The sequence below is a fragment of the Suncus etruscus genome, chromosome X, assembly GCF_024139225.1.
Source record: "Suncus etruscus isolate mSunEtr1 chromosome X, mSunEtr1.pri.cur, whole genome shotgun sequence".
Classification (NCBI taxonomy): domain Eukaryota; kingdom Metazoa; phylum Chordata; class Mammalia; order Eulipotyphla; family Soricidae; genus Suncus; species Suncus etruscus.
Genome location: NC_064868.1, coordinates 7,963,108 through 7,986,055, shown reverse-complemented (window position 1 = coordinate 7,986,055; position 22,948 = coordinate 7,963,108). Strand labels below are relative to the sequence as shown.

Below are 22,948 nucleotides of genomic sequence, written 5' to 3'. Positions count from 1 at the left end.
TCCCAGCGTCCCATATGGTCCCCCGTGCCTGCCAGGAGCAATTTCTGAGCATGGAGCCAGGAGTAACCCCTGAGCACTGCCAGGTGTGACCCAAAAACCACAAAAAAAAAATTCATCAGATATACTGATAAAACCATTCTGGTATGTGCTCAGGCATCAGCATATTTTAATTCCCTGAGTGATTATAACGTGCATCCAGGGCCGTAATGGCAAGATACATATTCTTGCTATGGAAAATAATTTAAGCAAGACATAAGACAGAGAAAACTTACATATCTGAGATTCAAGTGTGGCAGTATATTATCAATGCCACTATCAGCTTGGCAAATAATCAAAATTATTAATTATTATTATCAGAAAATGAATACAACATGCAATCCTCAAATTATATATTCCCAGCATCTCAGTATACCAAGTGATAGGGGACAGGATGTACATGCCCTTGTACATGGCGAACCAAGATTCGATCCCTGTCATCTCACGTGGTCCTCCAAGCACTGCCAGGAGTGACTCCTGAGCATCAAGCCAGAATATGTCCTGAGCATTGCCAGGTGTGGACTCACCCAAATATGCAATATTCTCCCAAGAGTTCCAAACTACTAATTCTTCTAAAAGTCACAAATATTCTGTCAAGAAGTCAGGGAGATAGTGCAGCAAGTAAGGCACTTGCTTTTCACACAGCCTACCAGTGTTCTATTCCCCACATCCCATATGTGTGTAGGGTGACTCAATCAGGAGTGATCCTGAGCAGAACTAGGAATAAACCCTGAGCACTGCTGGGTGTGGTCCAAAAAGCCCCCCAAAAAATAAATAAAATATTCTGACAAATTATACCATATGTTCAGTAGAGTCATATAATTAAATCTTTTACTCTGGACTGACTAAATTTTTTTATTTAAAAAGTCAAAGAAGAGCTGAAGATATAGCATGGAGGTAAGGCATTTGCCTTGCATGCAGGACGGTGGTTCGAATCCCGGCATCTCATATGCTCGCCCGAGCCTGCCAGGAGCGATTTCTGAGTGCAGAGCCAGGAGTAACCCAAGAGCTGCCGGGTGTGACCCAAAAACCAAAATAAAATAAAATAAAATAAAATAAAGTCAAAGAAACTGGTCTTTTCTCTCAATATATAGTAAATGAAGGGGCTTGATCTCAAGACAAGCTGCCTGGAGATGTAGGTAACTGGCAAACTGGTTCCCTCTACTGTCCACAAAAGGTAAGTAACCTTAAAATATGGTTTCATGTTGAACCATCTTGTTCCGCCTCACAAATTGAGGGAGAAATAATGGAAGACCAAACAGTCATATGAACATTACGTAGAAACAAAAAACAATAAGACTTAAACACCAAATCCAAAGCCAACAAAAGAATAGATACCCAATCTACAAGCTAGACACAGAGGGGACCACTTATACTGGCAGCCTGGTGGGGTTGGTAAGGGAGAAGGATATGAGGTACATGCTGGGAACAGAGATGAAGAGAGGAAACACTGGTGGTGGGGATGCCCCTAATTCAATGTCACTAAGTACCTAAACTATTACAGTGAAAGACTTGTTACAAAAAAAAAGGTATGGGGCCGGGAAGGTGGTGCTAGAGGTAAGGTGTCTGCCTCGCAAGCGCTAGTGTAGGACGGACCGAGGTTCGATCCCCCGGCGACCCATATGGTCCCCCCAAGCCAGGAGCGATTTCTGAGTGTATAGCCAGGAGTAACCTCTGAGCATCAAACGGATGTGGCCCAAAAACCAAAAAAAAAAAAAAAAAGGTACCAATGTTTTTCACACTGTTAGTAGGATTGGCATTGGAACATGTAATAACCGAAACATCTGTGTTATTAAAAGTTGGTCATTAGGGGCCGGGTAGGTGGCACTGGAGGTAAGGTGTCTGCCTTGCAAGCGCTAGCGAAGGAAGGACCGCGGTTCGATCCCCCGGCGTCCCATATGGTCCCCCCAAGCCAGGGGCGATTTCTGAGCGCATAGCCAGGAGTAACCCCTGAGCGTCAAACGGGTGTGGCCCAAAAACAAACAAACAAAAAAAAAAGTTGGTCATTAATGATGTTAAATTAAAGTTTTTAAAGAAGTATAATGATTAAAATATACACATACATGTATACATGTATGTGTATATTTTAATATATACCACCGGGGGGCTCTCCTGGTGAAACTTTAAAGGCTGAATGTTCAGTGTTCCAGTCAATGGGTCAGGAGGGTACCAAGCTCAGAGATGGGAATGCTTGAGTTGGTGCATACCATGTTGGGCACTGTTCCAGCACTGTAAGTCAAAGCCCCAACCCTAAGGAGGTTGTTTTAACCACCGGATTTTGTAATGTGCCTTTCAAAGTGGGTGACAGGGGTAGGTTAAGGCAGGGATTGATGAAGTCTGGGAGTGCTGGTGGAGGGAGCTGACACTGGTGAGATTGGGGCTGAATATATGCCCCAAAAACTCAACAATAACTTTGCAAATCAGTGTTCTTTAATTAAATTTTAAAAATTTAAATAATGCTGTTTTAATCCTCTCCTCCTTGCTCACAGACATGTTCTCCTGACAAGGTATTTCTTCCCACAGACCAGCCAGAAGGCAACATCAGCACCGCCTGAGTAATCCCTCAGCCTGGAATGGCCTGAGCCTCATGGATCAATTTCTCCCCATCTTTAGAGTTTGATCCAATGGCATTGGCAAAGCTAGACCTGCCTGATGACTTATTTAGTGGTCAACCTCCCTTCTACTTAATATGTACAACTATCAAATAGTATGTCTATTTTATTTAGCATGCTAGTTCATATATTTCTGAAGTGAGAAAGCACGGTATTTTAAAATAATTTTATGGCTGTATTCCCAGGGAATAACTGATAACACCATCCAATCCTGAACTTGTACTTCATTTTCCTTTTCAGCCCTCTCCCTGTACTTTCTTGCTTTTAATCAACGTCTTTAACCTCCATTTACTCACTTAGAAAAATGTATTAAGTGCCTACTAACCCCAATCCCACCCTTGTGGCGACCATGCTCATTAAAAGAACTAAGAAATCTAAGAAGTAGAATACACACTGTTAGAAGGGATCAGTGCTTTGCATACAGAAAGCAGAAGAGGGGAGCAAGCCGTGCAGGGCACGTGTGTGTGTGTGTGTGTGTGTGTGTGTGTGTGTGTGTGTGTGTGTGAAACTTGAAGCAGGGCACGTGTGTGTGTGTGTGTGTGTGTCTGTGTGTGTGTGTGTGTCTGTGTGTGTGTGTGTGTGTGTGTGTGTGTGTGAAACTTGAAGCAGGGTAATTCCCCCAATGGAAAATGAGAGAGGAGCAGAGACCTGCTGGAGCTTAAACTAATTATGCAGGTATTTAGAGGAAGTGTGAACTAGAAGGGCCAAGACCAGACAGCAGGATGGTGTTTACAAGTGGTCCAAGAACAGCAAGGAAGCAGAGTGCTAGTCGCCTCAGGTGCCAGTGAGGGGACACTTTATCTGTTTGTTATCAGAATGACTCCAGGGAAGAGTGATTTTTTTCTCTGAAAAAGAGGGCAATAGGCCAAATAAGTTTGGGAACATCTGATGTTGAGCCATGAAGTGATACCATAGTGAGTCTGACCCTTTATTCTGAGTAACATGGGAGGCCCTGGACAGTGTAAAGCAGATGAATGACATAATCTTACTAAGGTTTTCAAAGGACCGGTATGGTTGCAGTGAGGAGGACAGACTCTAAGAAGATAAATGAAGAGCCTAATGAGGAAGTTAATGCTAAGAAATAACAGCAGATGGTACCAACCTGACAGTAATGGTGTTAGCAAGATGTGACTTGATTTTTAATACACTCTGTAAGTGAAGTCCCTAGGGGATCCCTATGAAATGGATATGCAGTATAAATGAAAAAAAATCACCAGGGGTTTACCCAAGTGATAGTATTGCAAAAAGGGCATTTGCCTTGCATGTGGCTGGTCCAGGTTTAGTTTCTAGCATCCCCTACTAAATGATTCCTGAGTGTAGAGCCAGGAATAATCCCTGAGCATCACTGAGTGTTCCTTCCACATCCCCTTAAAAATCAACAATGGTTTTGATCTGAGCAACCAGAAGATCACTGCTACTCCCTGAGATGAGGACAACTGGAGTGTCTATTAAGTCGTCCAAGTTAGCATGATATGTAGGTTGGCTATACAATTCTGAGATGGAGGAAGTCTGAATTGGAATAAAAAATTGAGTGTCGTGTGCATATAGTATAGTTGTCATTATTCTTTTTGGTTTGGGACCACACCAGGCAGTGCTCAGGACTTACTTCCCGCCTTGCGCTCAGGGATCACTCCTGACAATACTCGGGAGATCATGAAGTACCAGGGATTAAACCCGAGTTGGCTGCATGCAAGGCAAGTGCCTTCCCCACTATCCTATCTCTCCAGCTCCCTATACACTGTATTTAATGATAGGAAGTAAGATGATTACCACTAAATCATTCATAAAGGTCAGTTTCTCGACTCTGACTTTATTGCTACTTGGTGGTCAAAACATTCTGTTGCAGGGGCTGCTCTGTGCTTTGGAGAATACTTTGCAGCATTCTGAGGCTCTATACGCTTCAAAAGCATTCCCTACAATCAGAAAAGCCCTAGACATTTCCAAATTCCCAGTGGGGAGAGAATGAAACAAAGGGTACTTGCCTTTGCACACAGCCAACCAGGGTTCAATTCCCAAAACCCCATAGGAAACCCAAGGGCCACCAGGAATGATCCCTGAGCACAGAGCCAGGAATAAGCCCTAAATTCCAATGGGAGTGATTCTCCCACCACTACCAAAAAATGTCCAGAGAAAAGCAAAATAACACTCGCTTAGTTGAATTACTAAGACAGATACAGAAGCCCACACGCTCTAACACCCCATCACAGGGCATCAGATCACCACACTCTACAATGTACCCAAATACAACCCCCCCCCAGGTCCTGTATTCTCATCTCCAAAATTGAATCCAGTATCTACTTATTCAGTATTACTACTTACTTACCTAATTTGTAGTCAAGAAATGTAGGAGAAAAATCTGCACATCCTTAACTGAGCCCTCCAAAATGCTGCCAAGTTCCCCATAGCTGTTCCTTCTCCCATCTGTGGAGCAACTCCAAACCGTTACATCCCCCCTTGAGACTAATAATGCATCCTAATCCAAACTATATCCTCACTGTTCGGTTCACTGATTTTCTCTTCAACCAGTGTTGGGATACAGCAAATATCAGGGGTATGCCTGAAATTTCCTCTTCCAGCCCTGGTCTCCCTTGAACACAGTCTCCACCTGCTTGTCTTTGTGTCTCTTTTTCTGCTTGCTTTTATTCCAATTTTGGAGAAGCCTGTGTTCTCTATTGAACATATATTTCCTCTCTTTCCCTCCACTCACATCTTTCTAAGGAAATTTCATTCAATAAATACTACCTTGCTTCACTAAAAACACAGCAAAACAGTATTTATAAATCCTCCTGTCTGGATTTGTCAGTTTTCTACTTCAAAGAGCAAATTGAAGCCGTTAGAAATGAAACAGTTTTTAATTCTCTTTTGGGGGGGGTCATAACCAGCAATACTCAAGGCTTTACTCTTGGTTCTGTGAATAACTAATGGTTCCTGGTGGGCTCAGAGTACTAAAAATGGTGCCAGGAACCGAACCCAGGTAGACTGCATGTAAAGTATAACAACCTACCCATCTACTGTATTATTGATCCGACCCCTAGAAAGGAATTCTTATAAATATCCTGCCTTCACAATTATAAATTTATCTCTAAGGGCACTTTTCACCTGATCTTTAGTTCTTGCTAATAGAACTGGGTAAAATTCCCTCCATCAAACAATCAAGAACCATCTTTAGGGGATGGAGAGATGATAGAGCAATTAGAGTGTTTTCATTGCATTTCAATTCCTGCACCATAACATGGTCCCCTGAGCCAGGAGCAAACCCTGAGGACCACTCAGGTGTGATCCAAATCCATCCCCCCAAAAGAGTCAGCTTTCCTCTATACAATTTCTATTAAATATCTGATAATAGGTCCTTATAATCCCAAGTGTAAGTGAAGACTTCTTAGGGCTCTGACCTTGAACCTTCTCTCTTCATCGACATATTCACTCTAACAACGCACTCATGGGCCTGGAGAGATAGCACAGTGGCATTTGCCTTGCAAGCAGCCGATCCAGGACCAAAGGTGGTTGGTTCGAATCCCGGTGTCCCATATGGTCCCCCGTGCCTGCCAGGAGCTATTTCTGAGCATACGGCCAGGAGTAACCCCTGAGCAACGCCGGGTGTGGCCCAAAAACAAACAAACAAAAAAATTAAAAATGCACTCATTCTCAAGCACTACTATTCTCTAGCACTACAATTTAAACCTAAGACTCCAAATCCACGTACCCAGTCAAATCTTGTTTCTAAGTCTATTCCATTTATTTGCAATAGTCTGGTGGTAGTTGATGCTTCTGAAATTTCCAAGAAAACACCTTGACATGTCCAAAACCAAACTTATCTCCTATATGTATTTATCTTCTTATACTCCCCATTCTTCTTTTTTTAATGAACAAACGTACATACCAGAAGAAATTCAAAAGTCTCAGTATCCTAGATGGTCGCCCAAGCCTGCCAGGAGTGATTCTGAGCACAGAGCCAGAAGTAACCACTGAGCACTGCCGAGTATGACCCAAAAACCAAAAAAAAGGTCTATGAATCAAGACACAGAAAATAATATAGTCATAAAGGACAGATCTACAAAGTGGTACAGAAGTTAAATAATGAGTGAGAACTAGGGAAAAATACTACAGGATTTAATGTTTTACTTTATTCAGAAAAGTCAGAGGGATAGGGGCCGAAGCAGTAGCACAGTGATAAGGTGTTTGCCTTGCAAGTGGAGACCTGGGACAGACCCAGGTTTGATCCCAGCATCCCATATGGTCCCCAAGCCTGTCAGGAGTGATTTCTGAGTGCAGAGTCAAGAGTAGTCCCTGAGTGCCGCTAGATGTGGCCCCAAAACAAACAAAAAGTCAGAGTGGGGCGGAGAGATAGTATAGCAGGTAGTGAGCTTGCCTTGCATGTAGCAATCCATGGCAACTCATATGGTTCCCTGACCACCACCAGGAATGAAACCTGAGCAGAGAGGCAGGAGCAACCCCTATCACCATCCAGTGTGTCCCAAAAATGTAGGAGAGAACTGGAGAGATAGCATGGAGGTAAGGCATTTGCCTTGCATGCAGAAGGATGGTGGTTCAAATCCCGGCATCCCATATGGTCCCCGAGCCTGCCAGGAGTGATTTCTGAGCATAGAACCAGGAGTAATCCCTGAGCGCTGCTGGGTGTGACCAAAACAAAAAAAATTGTAGGAGATAACTAGAAATAACCAGCTCTTTAAAAAAGAACATGAGGGGCCGGGCGGTGGCGCTAGAGGTAAGGTGTCTGCCTTGCCAGTGCTAGCCTAGGACGGACCGCGGTTCGATCCCCCGGTGTCCCATATGGTCCCCCAAGCCAGGAGCGACTTCTGAGCGCATAGCCAGGAGTAACCCCTGAGCATCACCGGGTGTGCCCCCCCCCCCAAAAAAAAAGAACATGAGATCGGGGCCGAAGAGATAGCATGGAGGTAGGGCGTTTGCCTTTCTTTTTTTTTTTTTTTTTTGGTTTTTTGGGCCACACCCAGTGACGCTCAGGGGTTACTCCTGGCTATGCACTCAGAAGTCACTCCTGGCTTGGGGGACCATATGGGATGCCGGGGATCGAACCGCGGTCCATCCTAGGCTAGCGCAGGCAAGGCAGGCACCTTACCTCTAGCGCCACCGCCCGGCCCCGGCGTTTGCCTTTCATGCAGAAAGACGATGGTTGGAATCCCGGCATCCCATATGGTCCCCGTGCCTGCCAGCGGTGATTTCTGAGCATAATGCCAGGAATAACCCCTGAGCGCTGCTGGGTGTGACCCCAAAATCAAAACAAAAAAAAAATGAACATAAGATCAATGTACTATAACGAGCAATTTAGTACATAAAATCCAAAGCGAAATGCTGCAGCTGTAAATCAAGCCATTTTAACAATTTTATACATCTTCCTCAATTTAAATGGGACCATCAAAAGAGTTTTAAGCAAGGGAATAGGTGATAAGGTATCTGTAAAATATTTCAAACAGTTATATGGTAGGTCAAAGATTAGAAGCAGTTACAAGGTTAGTAAAGCAGTCTAGGCAAGAGAAATGGTTACTCAGTAGGCAGTGGTGGAAATGTTCTCAGCAAGTGGGCCTTCCTGAGTACAAAACTAAGAGTAGCACCCTAGTACCACAGTGTATGTTCAAACCCACCCTCTCCCAAAAGACTGATAACATTCAATGACAGTGATAGTGCAGAACTAAACTTGTATATTAATATACATATACATATATGTATGTATGTATGTATATGTATACACACACACACATTAATACTGGACCACAGCTTGGAATACCCTTTTGTTTTTATTGAAGTAGCACTGATTGACAACATGGTGTTAGGATTTTTGGTTTTTGGGCCACACCCGGTGATGCTCAGGGGTTACTCCTGGCTATGAGCTCAGAAGTCGCTCCTGGTTTGGGGGAACCATATGTAACGCCGGGGGATCAAACTGCGGTCTGTCCTAGGCTAGCGCTGTCAAGGCAGGCACCTTACCTCTAGCACCACCGCACTGGCCCCTATGGTGTTAGGTTTTAAGAGTAGTTTCAAACTTTATAAATGTATATTACTAAGCTAGACTCACCACCAAAGTATACCACAAAGTACATTCCTCAATCCTAGTCCATTAAACTCCTACCATCTCCCTCCTCCTCTGGTAATCTCAGTTCTGCAAGCAGAATTCAAGAGTTCATTTCGGAATACAAAGTTCAGTAATCTCAATTTAGGACATGATATAAAATACAGGACTATGGTTAAAATATTTTTAAGAAAACTACTTTGAGTTGCAGTATCAGTAATAGGGCTTTGAATTTCTGGACTTCATTTGTTTGATGCTGTCGTCTCTATAGGAAACCACCGATTTAATATAATGGTCAGTCAACAAGAGCTTACTAAACCTTCTGCCGTTGTATTGACTCCATGGAGATATAACAATTTTCACAAATGTGCTTGCTACTATATTTCTTTTCTTCTTTCTTTTAAACATTTTTTTCTTCTCTTTTTATTTTTCTTTCTATTCTTTTTAAAATAATAACCTTATTCTCATTTATCTGGAAACAAATGTATTGTGTTAAACTATGTCAACTATGTAATGCATTTTCTGTAAATAATGTTTAAAAAATAACTTAGAAAAAAGTTCTTTTTGGATTAACTCTGTGGATCAACCTTTTGCAATGTAATTCAAAATATATATAAACACCAAACACATTCCCTATAAAACAGCAATTTTACTTCTAAAATATAGAAATGATATAAACAATCAAAGGAAACAAACATCCTTAAGAATTTCAATCAGGGCCCGGAGAGATAGCACAGCGGCGTTAGCCTTGCAAGCAACTGATCCAGGACCAAAGGTGGTTGGTTCGAATCCGGTGTCCCATATGGTCCCCTGTGCCTGCCAGGAGCTATTTCTGAGCAGACAGCCAGGAGTAAACCCTGAGCACTACCGGGTGTGGCCCAAAAACAAACAAACAAAAAAAAAAAACAAAAAAAAGAATTTCAATCAGTCTGATAATCCAAGCCACAAAAAGTACAATCTAAAATATACAGGAGGGGATGAAACAATAGAACAGTGGGTAGGGCATTTGTCTTACACATGGCTCACCCAGGTTTGATCTCTGAGCACCGAGCACCACCAGGAGTGATCCCTGAGCATAAAGCTGGGAGTACGTGAGCCCTGATCATACCAGACATAGGGTATGCCCCCAAAATAAAAACAAACAAAAAATATATGGGAAACTAAATGAAAAAAACTTCACAAATATACAGAACTAAATAAAGGAGCATATAAAATATATGTCCAATTGTATTTATGAAAATTAAGGCTTAAATAGTTTGTGAAAAGCACAAGAATAAAGGTCAAGAAAAAACATATTCAATCCAGGGCGAAGAGTATAATGTAGTAATAGGATAACTCAGAAGACTTGTGGAGGGGCCGGTGATAGCACAACGGGTAAGGGGCTTGCCATATAGTCCTCCAAACCCTGCTAGGAGTACTATTAGGAGCTGGTACTCATTGGTTTTTCACCCTAAACATTGTCGGGTGCCTCCTAACAAGAGGAGGTAAGGCGTTTGCCTTTCATGCAGAAGGTCGGTGGTTGGAATCCCGGCATCCCATACGGTCCCCAGAGCCTGCCAGGGGCGATTTCTGAGCATAGAGCCAGAAGTAACCCCTGAGCTGCCGGGTGTGACCCAAAAACCAAAAAAAAAAAAAAAAAGTCATTTTTATTTTAGCTCTATATAACTCGATTTCTCCTCAAACATGAATATTTTTATAACTTAGAAAATGAAAAACAGCGCGAGCAGCATGTGGCACAAGCTGATAAAGTAATCTGCTAAGAAGCATACACAATGGCTTTTGTAAATCACACCCATGCTGATGTTGAACAAAGATTACTGAAAGCATCTTTTGGTACTAGGCATTTTCACATAAGCCTTGAAAGGCTTGCGATTGCTGGTGTTCCTTGATGATAAGGCCAACCCACTTTCAGCATTTATATTGCTCAAATTTAAACTCCAAGCTTTTATTAGCATTGCAGAAGTCATATTAATTGATATTTCCATCATATACATTAATTGATGTTTCCATTCTATGTCCTATAACAAGCAGTTTTCTTCAAACATTTCTAAACCAATGATCTTAATGATAACTATTCCAAATAGAAATAGGTCTGATAAAACATAAGTGATAAGAAAACATTCAGAACAGAGAATGAGATGAAATTTGGTTTCTGTTTATGGTTTCTTAATACAGTGCAATCTCTCCATTTTCTTAAGAACATAAACTATTTTTGGAATTATATATCTGCTACTTAACAAGAATTTTCTTATAACAGATTCTTTTTGATAACTGTCCTAGTACTTTTTTGGGGGTTGGGCCACACCTGGTGGCACTCAGGTGTTACTCGTGGCTCTGCACTCAGAAATCGCTCCTGGCAAGTTCAGGAGAGCTTATGGGCCACACCTGGTGGCACTCAGGTGTTACTCGTGGCTCTGCACTCAGAAATCGCTCCTGACAAGTTCAGGAGAGCTTATGGGATGCTGGGGATTGAATCCGGGTTAGGCAGGTGCAAGGCAAATGCCCTACCGCTGTGCTTTCACTCCAGCCAATGACCTAGTACTTTTGTACTTCTAAAAGCAGGTCTCTTTAACTAATTTCCAAGTGGCTTTTTGGATGATCATTTTCTCCAATAGCCAAGAGATGACAAAGATTAAAATGAGGAGAACACCCTCTTCTAACAAAGGTTGAGAAAGCAGGCACTCATTGGTTTTTCATTGGTTAGTTATAATTAAGCTTTGTTTTGTTTTGGTTTGGGGCCACACCAGTTAGTACTCAGGATACTCCTGACTCTGCGCTTAAGGATTCCTCCTGACAATGCTCAGGGAATCATATGGATGCTGAGGACTGAACCCAAATTGACCAAGTGCAACACAAGTAAGTGCCATCCTCATTGTAATACTGCTATGGCCCAAGCTTCTTTTTGTATTAACTTCTTGCTATCAATTAAATTGTACTACTCCAAATACAGATATGACATCTGTAACCCCCAGTAACTAACCATCTAACCTCCAGTAACTCAGAATGTGATATTTGAAGATAATTAAGTTAAAATTAGGTCATTAGGACGGGACCCCTAATCCAGAGGAAATTAGGACACAGACACACGGATCATGAGCAAACAGACAAAGCAGGTATCTACAAGCCAAGAAGAGAGGTCATAAAAGAAATCAAGATGACCAGCACCTTGATTTCTAGCCCCCAACGCTGTGAAAAATATCAATTTATGTTGTTTAACCCACAGTTGGGGAATTGAACTGCATTCTCCCAAAACTTCATAAACAAAAGCCCCAACAAAGAAGAAAATATGTGCGGATACAGAAAAGCAGTTATCACAAAAGAAAAAGACCTCACAAGAAATCAGCCCTGCAGGTATGCTAATCTTGGTCTTCCAACTCCTAGAGTTGAGGAAATATCTAGTGTTTGGGCCTCTGAGTCTATGATGCACAGCTATGGCAGTCCTAGCAAATGAACATAGTTGTCAATTCATAATTTTAAATAATGTTCAATTTTCTATATTTGAGACAACTCAATTAAGTTCCCTGATTAAAATGATAAAAACAAAGTCCAGTTGATAAGGATTTTTATAACCTTTTGCTTACCTTCTTAAAAAAAGTCGCAGGTGCCATTTCTGATCCATTTAGTGTCCGCAAGAGGAACATTGGCCAAGATGACACATTCAGCTGGTACCCTAGTTTATTAAATAAATCAGAGCTAAGAAAGAAATACTTCCGTATGACATTAAAGCAAGCTAGTGTGAAGAATAGGCTCCAATCATCCAATCACCTATTTTCTCCCACAATATATTATTGAGAAACTCAGGAAATATGCTAAAAGCAACTGCTGCTCTGTCCAATCAGTGTTCCTGTGCCCACTGTACTGTTTGGCAACAATGCTAATAAGTATAAAGACCTTCATTTCAGGGGTCATGGGACACCTAAAGAATCAGGAGTATATGCCTTGTATGTGTAAGGCCCAGAGTTAGCGTCATACTATCTCCTCCCCAACCCTCCCCCAATCATCACTGGTTATGGCTATGGTGGGCCCAGCCTGAACAGTGTCACATTGCCAGCCTCCTAGGATTAAACTAGTTGGCACAGCACATTGCAAGTATAGCTGGGATAACCCTCAAGTAATTGAGTTGTGCCTGAAAGGCCAGAAAACAAAAACAAAAAGGGAAACCCTCACTTTAGAGAAGTCACTAGCTCTGGTTCACCAACATACACACGTATGTTGAGAATGAGCCGTTAATACTAGGGACGATCCAAGTCAAACTCAGAAGCACTTCCATTTCCCACTAATTGCTGCACCAGCATGGCGAAGTCTGAAACACACCACCAGGGCCTTTCCATTTCTTCAACTCTACTTTCCAGGGGAGATTCTGTAAACCCCAACAACTTCGCATATGATGGCACATTTCATTGCATGCAAAGTTTACCTTATGAGAAACAAACCTACGAAAATTGGGTTCTATTCAATGATACTCATGCTAAAATGTTAAGGGGAAATACTGGCATCAATAATTTACTCTGAAATACATTTATAAATAAGAGAAGGGCTGGAGCAGGTAGGGTGTTTGCCTTGTATGGGGTTGACCGGAGTTCAATACCTGCATCACATATAGTTCTCTGAGTCTGCCAGGAATAATTTCTGAGTGCAGAGCCAGGAGTAACCTCTGAGTGTGGCCCAAAAGCCAAGAAAAAAAGAGTTAGTAGATAGATAGCTCTTAGGAGTGGAACAAATCCTTTGCCCATGGGAGCCCCAGGTTCAAGACCCAGGACCACATTATCTCTGAAACACTGATGGGAGTAATCTCAAACAAGAGGAAAGGAGGAATCCCTTAAGCCCCATCACATGTGGTCCCAAAACAAACAAAACTAATTAATTTGGGAGAAGGTTCAAAGGGCTCAAGCGCATGCCCTACATGCAGCAGCCCTGGGCACCTATGCGTCATTGGAAGCAGCAACTCCCTAAGCACCCAGCTAAGAGAAGTCCTGAGCACTGCTGAGTTTGGCCCCAAATGAAAAAAAATAATAAAATATGAGGTGAAAGATGGGCTCAGGAAGGTGGTTCACAGGAGTCAGAGGAGTATGCCTGAATTTGAACTCCGGCCCCACAAGGTCCCCTAAGTGCCATCAAGTACAGCCCTAAGCCACCTGAGTGTCTCGCACTATAATTTCCCCCCACTACAGTTGTCATGGCACTCCCAAGTTTGAAAGTGGAGTGTGGATGTGGTATCCAACATCAAAAATGGCACAACACTGAGGGAGCAAGCAACTCTGATCAAATACTACAAACTTCTCCCCAGGAAGCAATTCTGAGTTTGCACATTTAATCTAGCAAATCTGCTTTTGGCATTTCGATTTGAAGACATGAGTTTTGCCCTGGAGTGGGGAATCTTCAGCACATGTAGTATCCCTTAATGAACCTCTCTAGTGGATGGTCCCAAGTTTCCGCTCTCATGCTTTCTCTACAGGATCCACATGAATGTCCATTTGCAAGAATGTCAAGAAGAGATTTTTCAAATGCCACTTTCAACTATTTTTACTGAATAGCAGGTTCATACATTACTTTTCAAACTGTTTTTCCTTACCCAGTGGAGGCTGAAGTAAATCTCCTTCCTTTTCACATGTCCCAACAGGTTGTATATCTGAAGAATCAACAAGTCTCCAAAAATCATTTCTGTTATCGCTCCCATCTAATCTTAAACGCAGCCTGGCACCTGTTATGCCCACAACTGTAGCAATACATACTGATGTAATACTGCGAGGATCATGAGCTTCCAGTTTCATGCCAACTTTGAAGTCATTAGTTGGTGGGATCTGGGACTATATACAGATAGTAAAACCCTGTTAAAATGCATCAATTTAAGAAAAACAAATGATCTCTTACATTACCCAAATACCAAAGGAACGCTTTCATGAACAGTCAAAGCAGATAGTGAGCTAGTCAAGTCAAACACCAGGTCACCGACCCTGAATGCAGCTGGATTAGATGCTGGGTATCACCTATCGAGGCTCCCAAGTATTGTGCATCTGGGCACCACTGATGTTGCAGACCAAGCTCTTCTGGCCTGGGTCCCTGGGCACCCAGCATGGCCAAGTGTGCCCTCTACTGAAATATCTTCTCCAAAGCCTCTATTCAGCTTAGTATGCAACAGAAAAACACTGCTCATTGCTCATCTGATTCTTCTGCTTCTTTCCAGGTGACCCAAAGACTGTCCTATTTTAAGCTTATATACATGTTTAATAGAATATCTAAAATATATGAACTCATGAAACCAGTATTACCTCAATTTTTAAAAATTAACTTTTTAAAAAATTAAAAGGAGCCAGAGAATAACAACAGGTAGAGGCACTTGCCTAGAAAGTAGCCAATCCAGGTTCGATTCCCAACACCCCAGTGGTCCCCAAGCACTACCAGGGCAGGCTCCTAAGCACATAACCAGAAATAAGTCCTGAGGACAGCTGGATGTGGACCAAAAACCAAAACCAAAAACTACGTTAAAGACAAGGTGCCGTCAGTGGCTTTGTAAACTAAGAATCCAATCAATTCCCCTAGAAATAAACTGGCCAAGAATTCACTACAGCCCAAAATAAAGTTCAAGTTCTCAGTATAGTTTTAAAACTTGATTTACATACAACCACCTCTACCCCCTTTATTTTCCTGATACTCCATGTTATCCCTCAACACTCAGGTTATTTAATACTCTGTGCCTTTGCTTCTGATGTTCTACCTGTCTGAAATATCCTTCCAAACAACTCAGATCAGAGAGCACCTCTTCTGTAAGCCTTCTCAGTATAAACTTAAAACACTTCTCATAATTAGTTAATAATGTCTTTTCCTCCTGATGGAAATCTTACAGGCTTAATATGCCTGAAATCGAATAAATTCTTCATGAATCAATGAAAATAAACCATCTGGCTCTTAGGTGGCATTAGTGTTTATCCCACTACCTCTTCACACTACCAGAACCCAAACTAATAATCAGGTTCAACACATAGTAGGTTAATTAGTGTTAAAATATCAACAGAATTTTGGCGTACCTGTCTGAAACAGTCCAAAGGAGCACTTTCAGAACCGGTCTCTTTCAAGTACTTATCCCAGTGAAAGTCATCTGGAAAAAAATTGCAAAATAGTTTTTAGCACATACAGATGTATGCTAATGCTATAGACAACATTTATTTTAGTCCATGTATCTTAGCCCAGGCTCCATCCTAGGAGCAACATAATGACCAAGACCACCAACCACAGAAGATGGATTAAAATGACACTGAAGAAGCAGAACCGCTAGAACCACTAAGAAAGACTTCATCAGCTCCATTCCTTGAGCTGCACAGACACCAAGATCTCTAGATACAGAGGTCTGATTTTACCATCCAAGACGAAGCAGAAGTCTTCCATATACCACGAAAGCACTAAGGGGAGAGTAAATGATCATGCGAGGAGTCTAGAGTTAATCCCATGACAGTATACTTCAGGGGTGGAGAAACCCTGTATCTCCTAGGCCAAGGGAATTAATTCCCTCTACAATAACCGCAATAGTTGCTGTGCCTATGCAGGGGGAAAAAGAAAAGAAAAAGCACAAAACAATCATTTTTCCACATATTTATTTATCGGTTGATCGATTTTTTGACGTCTTTATTTTGGTGTAGAGATTGAAGTTGATGTCTCCAATATTATCTTATTTTATTTTATCTTATTTTATCATTCTCTTTCTTTTTGCACTCCGGCATGATTTGATTTCAGAACCGAGACTATTGTGTGGTGCTTGTCTTTATTGCTGTAGTGCTCACTGGATATTTAATTTGATATTTCTTTGTGTATTGTGGTGTTTCAATTACCTTTTCTTTTTTTTGGGGGGGGGGGTTTGGTTTTTGGGCCACACCCGGTGGTGCTCAGGGGTTACTCCTGGCTATCTGCTCAGAAATAGCTCCTGGCAGGCACAGGGGACCATATGGGACACCAGGATTCGAACCAACCACCTTAGGTCCTGGATCGGCTGCTTGCAAGGCAAATGCAGCTGTGCTATCTCTCCGGCCCCACAATTACATTTCACATCCTCTCTCAAACTTAGGTTGAAAGCCTCTAGAAGGACTCCGCCCATTTTCAGCATATTTGACTTCTTTTTTTTTCTTATTTTGTACCCCAATCTATTGCTTTTCTTTCCTTCAAACAAAACCACATAACTCGATTTATCTAGCTCCGCCTCTTAAATAGAGGGGGAAACAAGGGAGGGTACCAGGACCAAACAGATATAAGATCACTAATAGTAAGCTACACAAAGAAGGGACCACCTACTCTAGCAGTCGGGGGGGGGTGTGTTGATGATGGGGTATATGGGTTGCAGAAAGGGATCTGGGATGGGGGAGGACATATTTGGTGATGGGTATTCCCCTGATTCAATGTTAATATGTACCTAAAATACTACTGTGAAAGATATGTAAGCCATTATGATAAAAAAAAATTATGCTTGGGCCCGGAGAGATAGCACAGCGGTGTTTGCCTTGCAAGCAGCCGATCCAGGACCAAAGGTGGTTGGTTCGAATCCCGGTGTCCCATATGGTCCCCCGTGCCTGCCAGGAGCTATTTCTGAGCAGACAGCCAGGAGTAACCCATGAGCAGTGCCGGGTGTGGCCCAAAAAAAAACCAAAAAAAATTATGCTTTAATCAGAAATGTTCTTTGACTTACATGTATTATTATATTATTTTAATTATATTATATGTTATGTTACTATATTATGTTATATTAGTTTACCTCAATATGTTAATCAATTTTATCTCTTGAATAAATTCTTACAATAAAAAAAACCTCCTAGGAAAAAATAAATTAACATGGGGGCAGGAGTAACCCAAAAAAAGCAAATCTTGACTAGTAGTGTACACAAATTCCTGTAATATAAATCCGAGCAGCACAGCTGAGAAGTGCCAAGGCAGAGCTAGCAAGAGTCAAGTTGGAAGAGATGTGTGCAAATGGCTCTTCCAAACTAGTGAATCTGCTCTGGTAAACCACTATCAGAGATTATGTACTTTTAAAAATTAACACTAAATCTCAGACTTTTGCATTTTTTAAATACTTGCTTTAACTTTACTTCCAGGACCGTGAAACAAGCTTGCCCACAATGTAAAAAAGCACATGAGAAAGAGATGAGTTAGGTAGACATGACACAGAGGCTGTTCTTGGCAGAGATAGAGCCATAGAATAAAAGCAAGCTGACTCCAAGGAAACTTTAACTAACTACTTGTGAATTAATTTCTCCGCCGTTACCTTGCAATCTTCAGACCCACTGGCATAGGAGATAGAAGCACCGTGCCAAGGGATGCCTCACCCAACTCGTGGACTTTATATATTATATTTTATTAAATCAACAATTATATTTCACATTTAAATCAACAACTGGCGCTTAAACAGACACAGGACACGAGAACTCGAGAAGATCTCAGCAGTGGTGAATGCCTGGAGTTTCTCGTGGCTAGCCACAACCTTCTAGAGCTGGAATGAGAATGGAGAGCCCAGAACACACTTGACACGTGTTCTAAATATGGTTGGAGACCCCTTCAGGGGGGGAGAGAAGATGGTGAAAGGGGGAGAGATGAAAACTTGAAGCAGCATTCAAGAGGCCTATGCTCCCAACCTTTTTTTTCTACCAAAGGTACTTTGTGCAAGGACCTTGGTCCCCTAACCTTGTAGAGGTCAATGATTGAGAAGAAGCCAGAAAGAATGCTCCAGTGGAAGGGGAGTGGCAGCAGAAGACCTGGTCCCCCAACCCAGATTCCGGCCCAAGCAACCTTGGTGACCTAAAGAGGAAGAAGGTGGAGATTGAGAGAACACAAGCCCAATGGAAGCTCAACTTGAAAACACAAGCCCAGCAAGCCCAATGGAGGAGAAGCTGTTTTTCAGAACCTCCTGCATTTTAACTGTTTCAGGTTAATCTTTTTTTTTTTATTTTTTAGAGCTCAGGTTACTCCTGGCTCTATGCTCAGAAATCGCTCCTGGCAGGCTCAGGGGACCATATGGGACACTGGGATTTGAACCACCATCCTTCTGTGCATAAGGCTGTACTATCTATCAGGCCCCTGAGGTTAATCTCTTGACCCTATTTGCATTGGTCATTATCTTCTGGTTAAAATGTATTTTATCTGTATGGATCTTACTGTTTTGTTCTAAGCCCCACTGCAAACAGAAAATTTTATATTTAACTTTAGTGGTTTAACATTATTTTGCACAATTCTGGGGATATGCATAATATTAGTTTTTACAGTTCTTAGCATCCTAGTGAATGCTTCCCAATTACTATTATGTTTTATTGTGTATCTTATGTAGCAACTTATTTGCAAATGGTTTTATCTGTAGAAATGTTCTTGTATTTTTGTTTAGAGAAGTTTAACAGTTCTTGGTGTAACAGTGCTAAGAATTTTCAAACTATAAGTATATCTGCAGAAAAGTTCTAATGTTTATCCTCAGAAATCTCTAGAAAAAAATTTAATATGTATGGGATATGGAGGAAGCTGCTTGTTTTAAGAGAAATTGTGTACAATTTAAACGTTGACACTTTAAGTTCTGATCTTGGAGTTTCTGCCTCTGGCGAAAAACAGGAGAACAAAAATTTTGTAACTTTTCTCATTTTTTTGGTTTTGTTTTCTAATACAATAGAGGTGGAAAATGTAAGGTATCCCTTCCCCCAATGTCCTTACCTAAGCTCCCTTTTGAGATGGTCAGACCTGCCCCACACCTGGGATATGGCAGGCTATTTTGAATAAAGAATAAAAGGTGCTGCCTGGAGGGGATGAATAAGCAGCAAAGAAACATGGAGAGCAGCAGGAAGGGGAAACTGACAGAATTCCTGAGAGAAAGAGATGAGTTAGGCAGACATGGCAGAGAGTCTGTTCATGGCAGAGACAGAGCCATAAAGTAAAAGCAAATTGACTCCAAGGAAACTTTAACTAACTGCTTGTGAATTAATTTATCTGTCATTATCCTACAATCTTCAGACCCTCCAGCCGAGGAGCTAGAGGCACTATGCAGAGGGAAGCCTCACCCGTGGACTTTATATATTATATTTTATTAAATCAATAGTTATATTTTATATTTAAATCAACAACCAACAATTGAAAATAGGGACAGAAACCTAGGCAAGTGCTTGCAAAACACTTAAGCCTGTTCTATGTGGACCTAAAATTAACATTCACTAGACTGGCAACACAATTTAAAGAATCACTAGCTGGGGCCGGAGAAATAGCATGGAGGTAAGGCATTTGACTTACATTCAGAAGGATGGTAGTTCGAATCCCGGCAGCGGTGATTTCTGAGCATAGAACCAGGAGTAACCCCTTTCTGAATGCTGCCAGGTGTGACCCAAAAACCAAAAGCCAAAAAAAAAAAAAATCCCTAGCAAGTGAAATTAAGCAATCAATAAATGATAAATTCAGTGAACTCAAGGAGAAACTTTTCTTTTTCAGAGGATGAGAAAATCCATATAAATGGAACTGAAGAAGCTAAATAACACACTAGAAGGCACAGTAGCAGAATCCCACAGGGGAGAAAAAACCATAGACGATCCTGAGGACAAAATATAAGCTTAGTATTGATAAGGAAATCAAAACAGAAAAGAGACAAAAGATGGAAGAAAAATGTAATGAACAAAGACAAGAATAATCTCCAAATGATAAGAATATCAGAAGGCGAGAAAAAAAGTTAAGGGGAAGAATGAGTGGTGAGAGAGGTAATAATTGTGAACTTCTCCACTCTCTAGAGGGTGGTAACTATGCAAGTTCAAGAGGCCCAAAGTGTACCAAACAAAATAGATTCAAATAGAACAGCACCGAGACACATAGTAATCAAAATGGCTAAAACCAATGACTTAAAGCAAAGCAGTAAGAGAGAAAAAAACTTAAATATAAGGGAAATAACATTAAAATCACATCTTATCAACCATTTGAAATGGTACAGACAATAAAGCAATGGAAAGATACATTCAAATTACTAAATGAAAAAAACGGTCAGCCTAGAATCCACTACCCAGCAAAGCTCTCTGCTCTCAACTTTCAATTTAGAATACACTCCTTGAAAGACGGGAAATATAAAACCATTCCCAGATAAACAGGACTAGTAATATTTGTGATCATCAAACTGGCTCTGAATGAACTACTGAAAGACCATTTATATAAACTAAATAGCCAATTGCAGAAGCAACAATCCTACACAGTAAAATGGCAATACAGCCCTTTAATATCAATAATATCCCTGAATATCGATGGACTAAAAGCTGAAGGTACATAGTGGTGGGATGGACCAGGAAGAAAAATCTATTCATTTGATACTTATAAGAAACACATCTTGGGGCTGGAGAGATAGCACAGCGGTAAGGCTTGCACACAGCTGATCCAAGACAGACAGTGGTTCGAATCCCAGTATCCCATATGGTCCCCCGTGCCTGCCAAGAGCGATTTCTGAGTGCAGAGTCAGGAGTAACCCCTGAGCACCACCGGGTGTGACCCAAAAATAACAACAACCACGATAAATAAACACATCTTAAAAATCACAGGATATGGAGCTAGAGAGATAGCATGGAGGTAAGGCATTTGCCTTGCATGCAGAAGGACTGATTTGAATCCCCACATCCCATATGGTCCCCTGAGCCTGCCAGGCGTGATTTTTGAGTGTAGAGCCAGGAGTAACCCCCTGAGCGCTGCCGGGTGTCACCCCCCCCAAAAGAAAATCACAGGATAGATACAGACTGAAAGTAAAAAAGGTTGGAGCAGGCACAACCGTACTTCTAACAGACCAAATTACAATCAATCTAACAAAAGTGTTAGCAACAGAGGTGGACACTACTTACTAATCAAGGGAACAATGGACCAAGAGCTCTAATCCACCCACACACACCCACATCCACCCACACACACACACAATGTTGGATCAGTAAAGTTTATAAGGCATTTGTTCTCAAACCTAGATAAACAAAAATAATAGTAGTGGGAGATTTCAACATACCACTATCACCTCTGGATAGACTCACTATACAGAATATCAGTAAAGACATAAGAGCCCTAAATGAGGAACTAGGAGATCTGAGACTAAAAGATTTATATAGGGCTTTCCATTCTCAAAATGCCTAATACACATTCATCTCTAATGCACATGGAACATTAACCAGGATAGATCACATTTTGGGACATAAGTTCAAAGATATAAAAATCATAACCAAGTATCCTATCACAGCACAATGCCACAGAGATAGAAATTAACCACAAAAAGAAAACGGAGAAAAACTCTAACACCTGGAGAATGGACGGCATGCTGCTAAATAACAACTGGATCAAAGAGTAAATCAAGAAAGAAAGATTTTCCTTGAGACTAATGATAATGAAGAAAAAGTTAGAAAATCTATGGGACACAGAAAAGCAAGAAAAGGGGAAAACCCTTAGCAATGCAGGCCTACATTAAAAAGAAGTAAAAGATAAAAACAGAAACCTAGGGCCCGGAGAGATAGCACAGTGGTGTTTGCCTTGTAAGCAGCCGATCCAGGACCAAAGGTGGTTGGTTCGAATCCCGGTGTCCCATATGGTCCCCCGTGCCTGCCAGGAGCTATTTCTGAGCAGACAGCCAGGAGTAACCCCTGAGCACCCCCAGATGTGGCCCCAAAACAAAAACAACAACAACAACAACAACAAAACAACCTAAACACATACCATAAATGTCTGGAAAACAACAGATGAATATAAAGAATAATAGGAGAAAATAAATAATAAAAGAGCAATACCCCCACCAAAAATAAAATAAAACAAGGAGCTGGTTCTTCGAAAAAATAAACAAGATAGACAAACTGTTAGCTAAGCTCCTGACCCCCCCCCAAAAAAAGAGCAATTGTTCAAATAAATAGGATCAGAATCGTAAGGGAAGAAATTATAACACAACCCCCAGAAAGATAAACTATCAGAAGAGCTTAAAGTGAAGAACTAGAAGAAATGGACAGATTCCTAGAAACATGGAATCTCCCAAAACTGAATTAGGAAGTAGAGAGCCTGAAATGGCCAATCACAAGCAAGGAAACTGAAACAGTAATTAAGAATCTCTGCAGGAGGAGCCAGAGCTATAGTGGTAGGGTATTTACCTTGTATACGACTGACCCGGGACGGACTACGGTTTGATCCCCAGTCTCCCATATGGTTCTCCAAGCCAAGAACAATTTCTGAGCACATAACCAGGAGTAACCCCAGAACATCACTGGGTGTGGCTCAAAAATCCAAAAAAAAAAAAAAAAAAAAAGAATAT

The 22,948-nt window shown here is 41.4% G+C and overlaps 1 protein-coding gene across 1 annotated transcript in view; it reads right to left on the bottom strand.

Moving 5' to 3' along the window:
- The window catches only part of SCML2 (Scm polycomb group protein like 2), a 94,334-nt gene that overhangs the window by 53,670 nt on the left and 17,716 nt on the right, over window positions 1-22,948 (bottom strand). The window contains exons 3-5 of the mRNA XM_049766822.1: window positions 15,720-15,790; window positions 14,267-14,501; window positions 12,276-12,364 (exon numbers count right to left, since the gene is read on the bottom strand). Coding sequence (XP_049622779.1) covers window positions 12,276-12,364; window positions 14,267-14,501; window positions 15,720-15,790 — 395 coding nt within the window. The remainder of the gene's footprint in view (window positions 1-12,275; window positions 12,365-14,266; window positions 14,502-15,719; window positions 15,791-22,948) is intronic.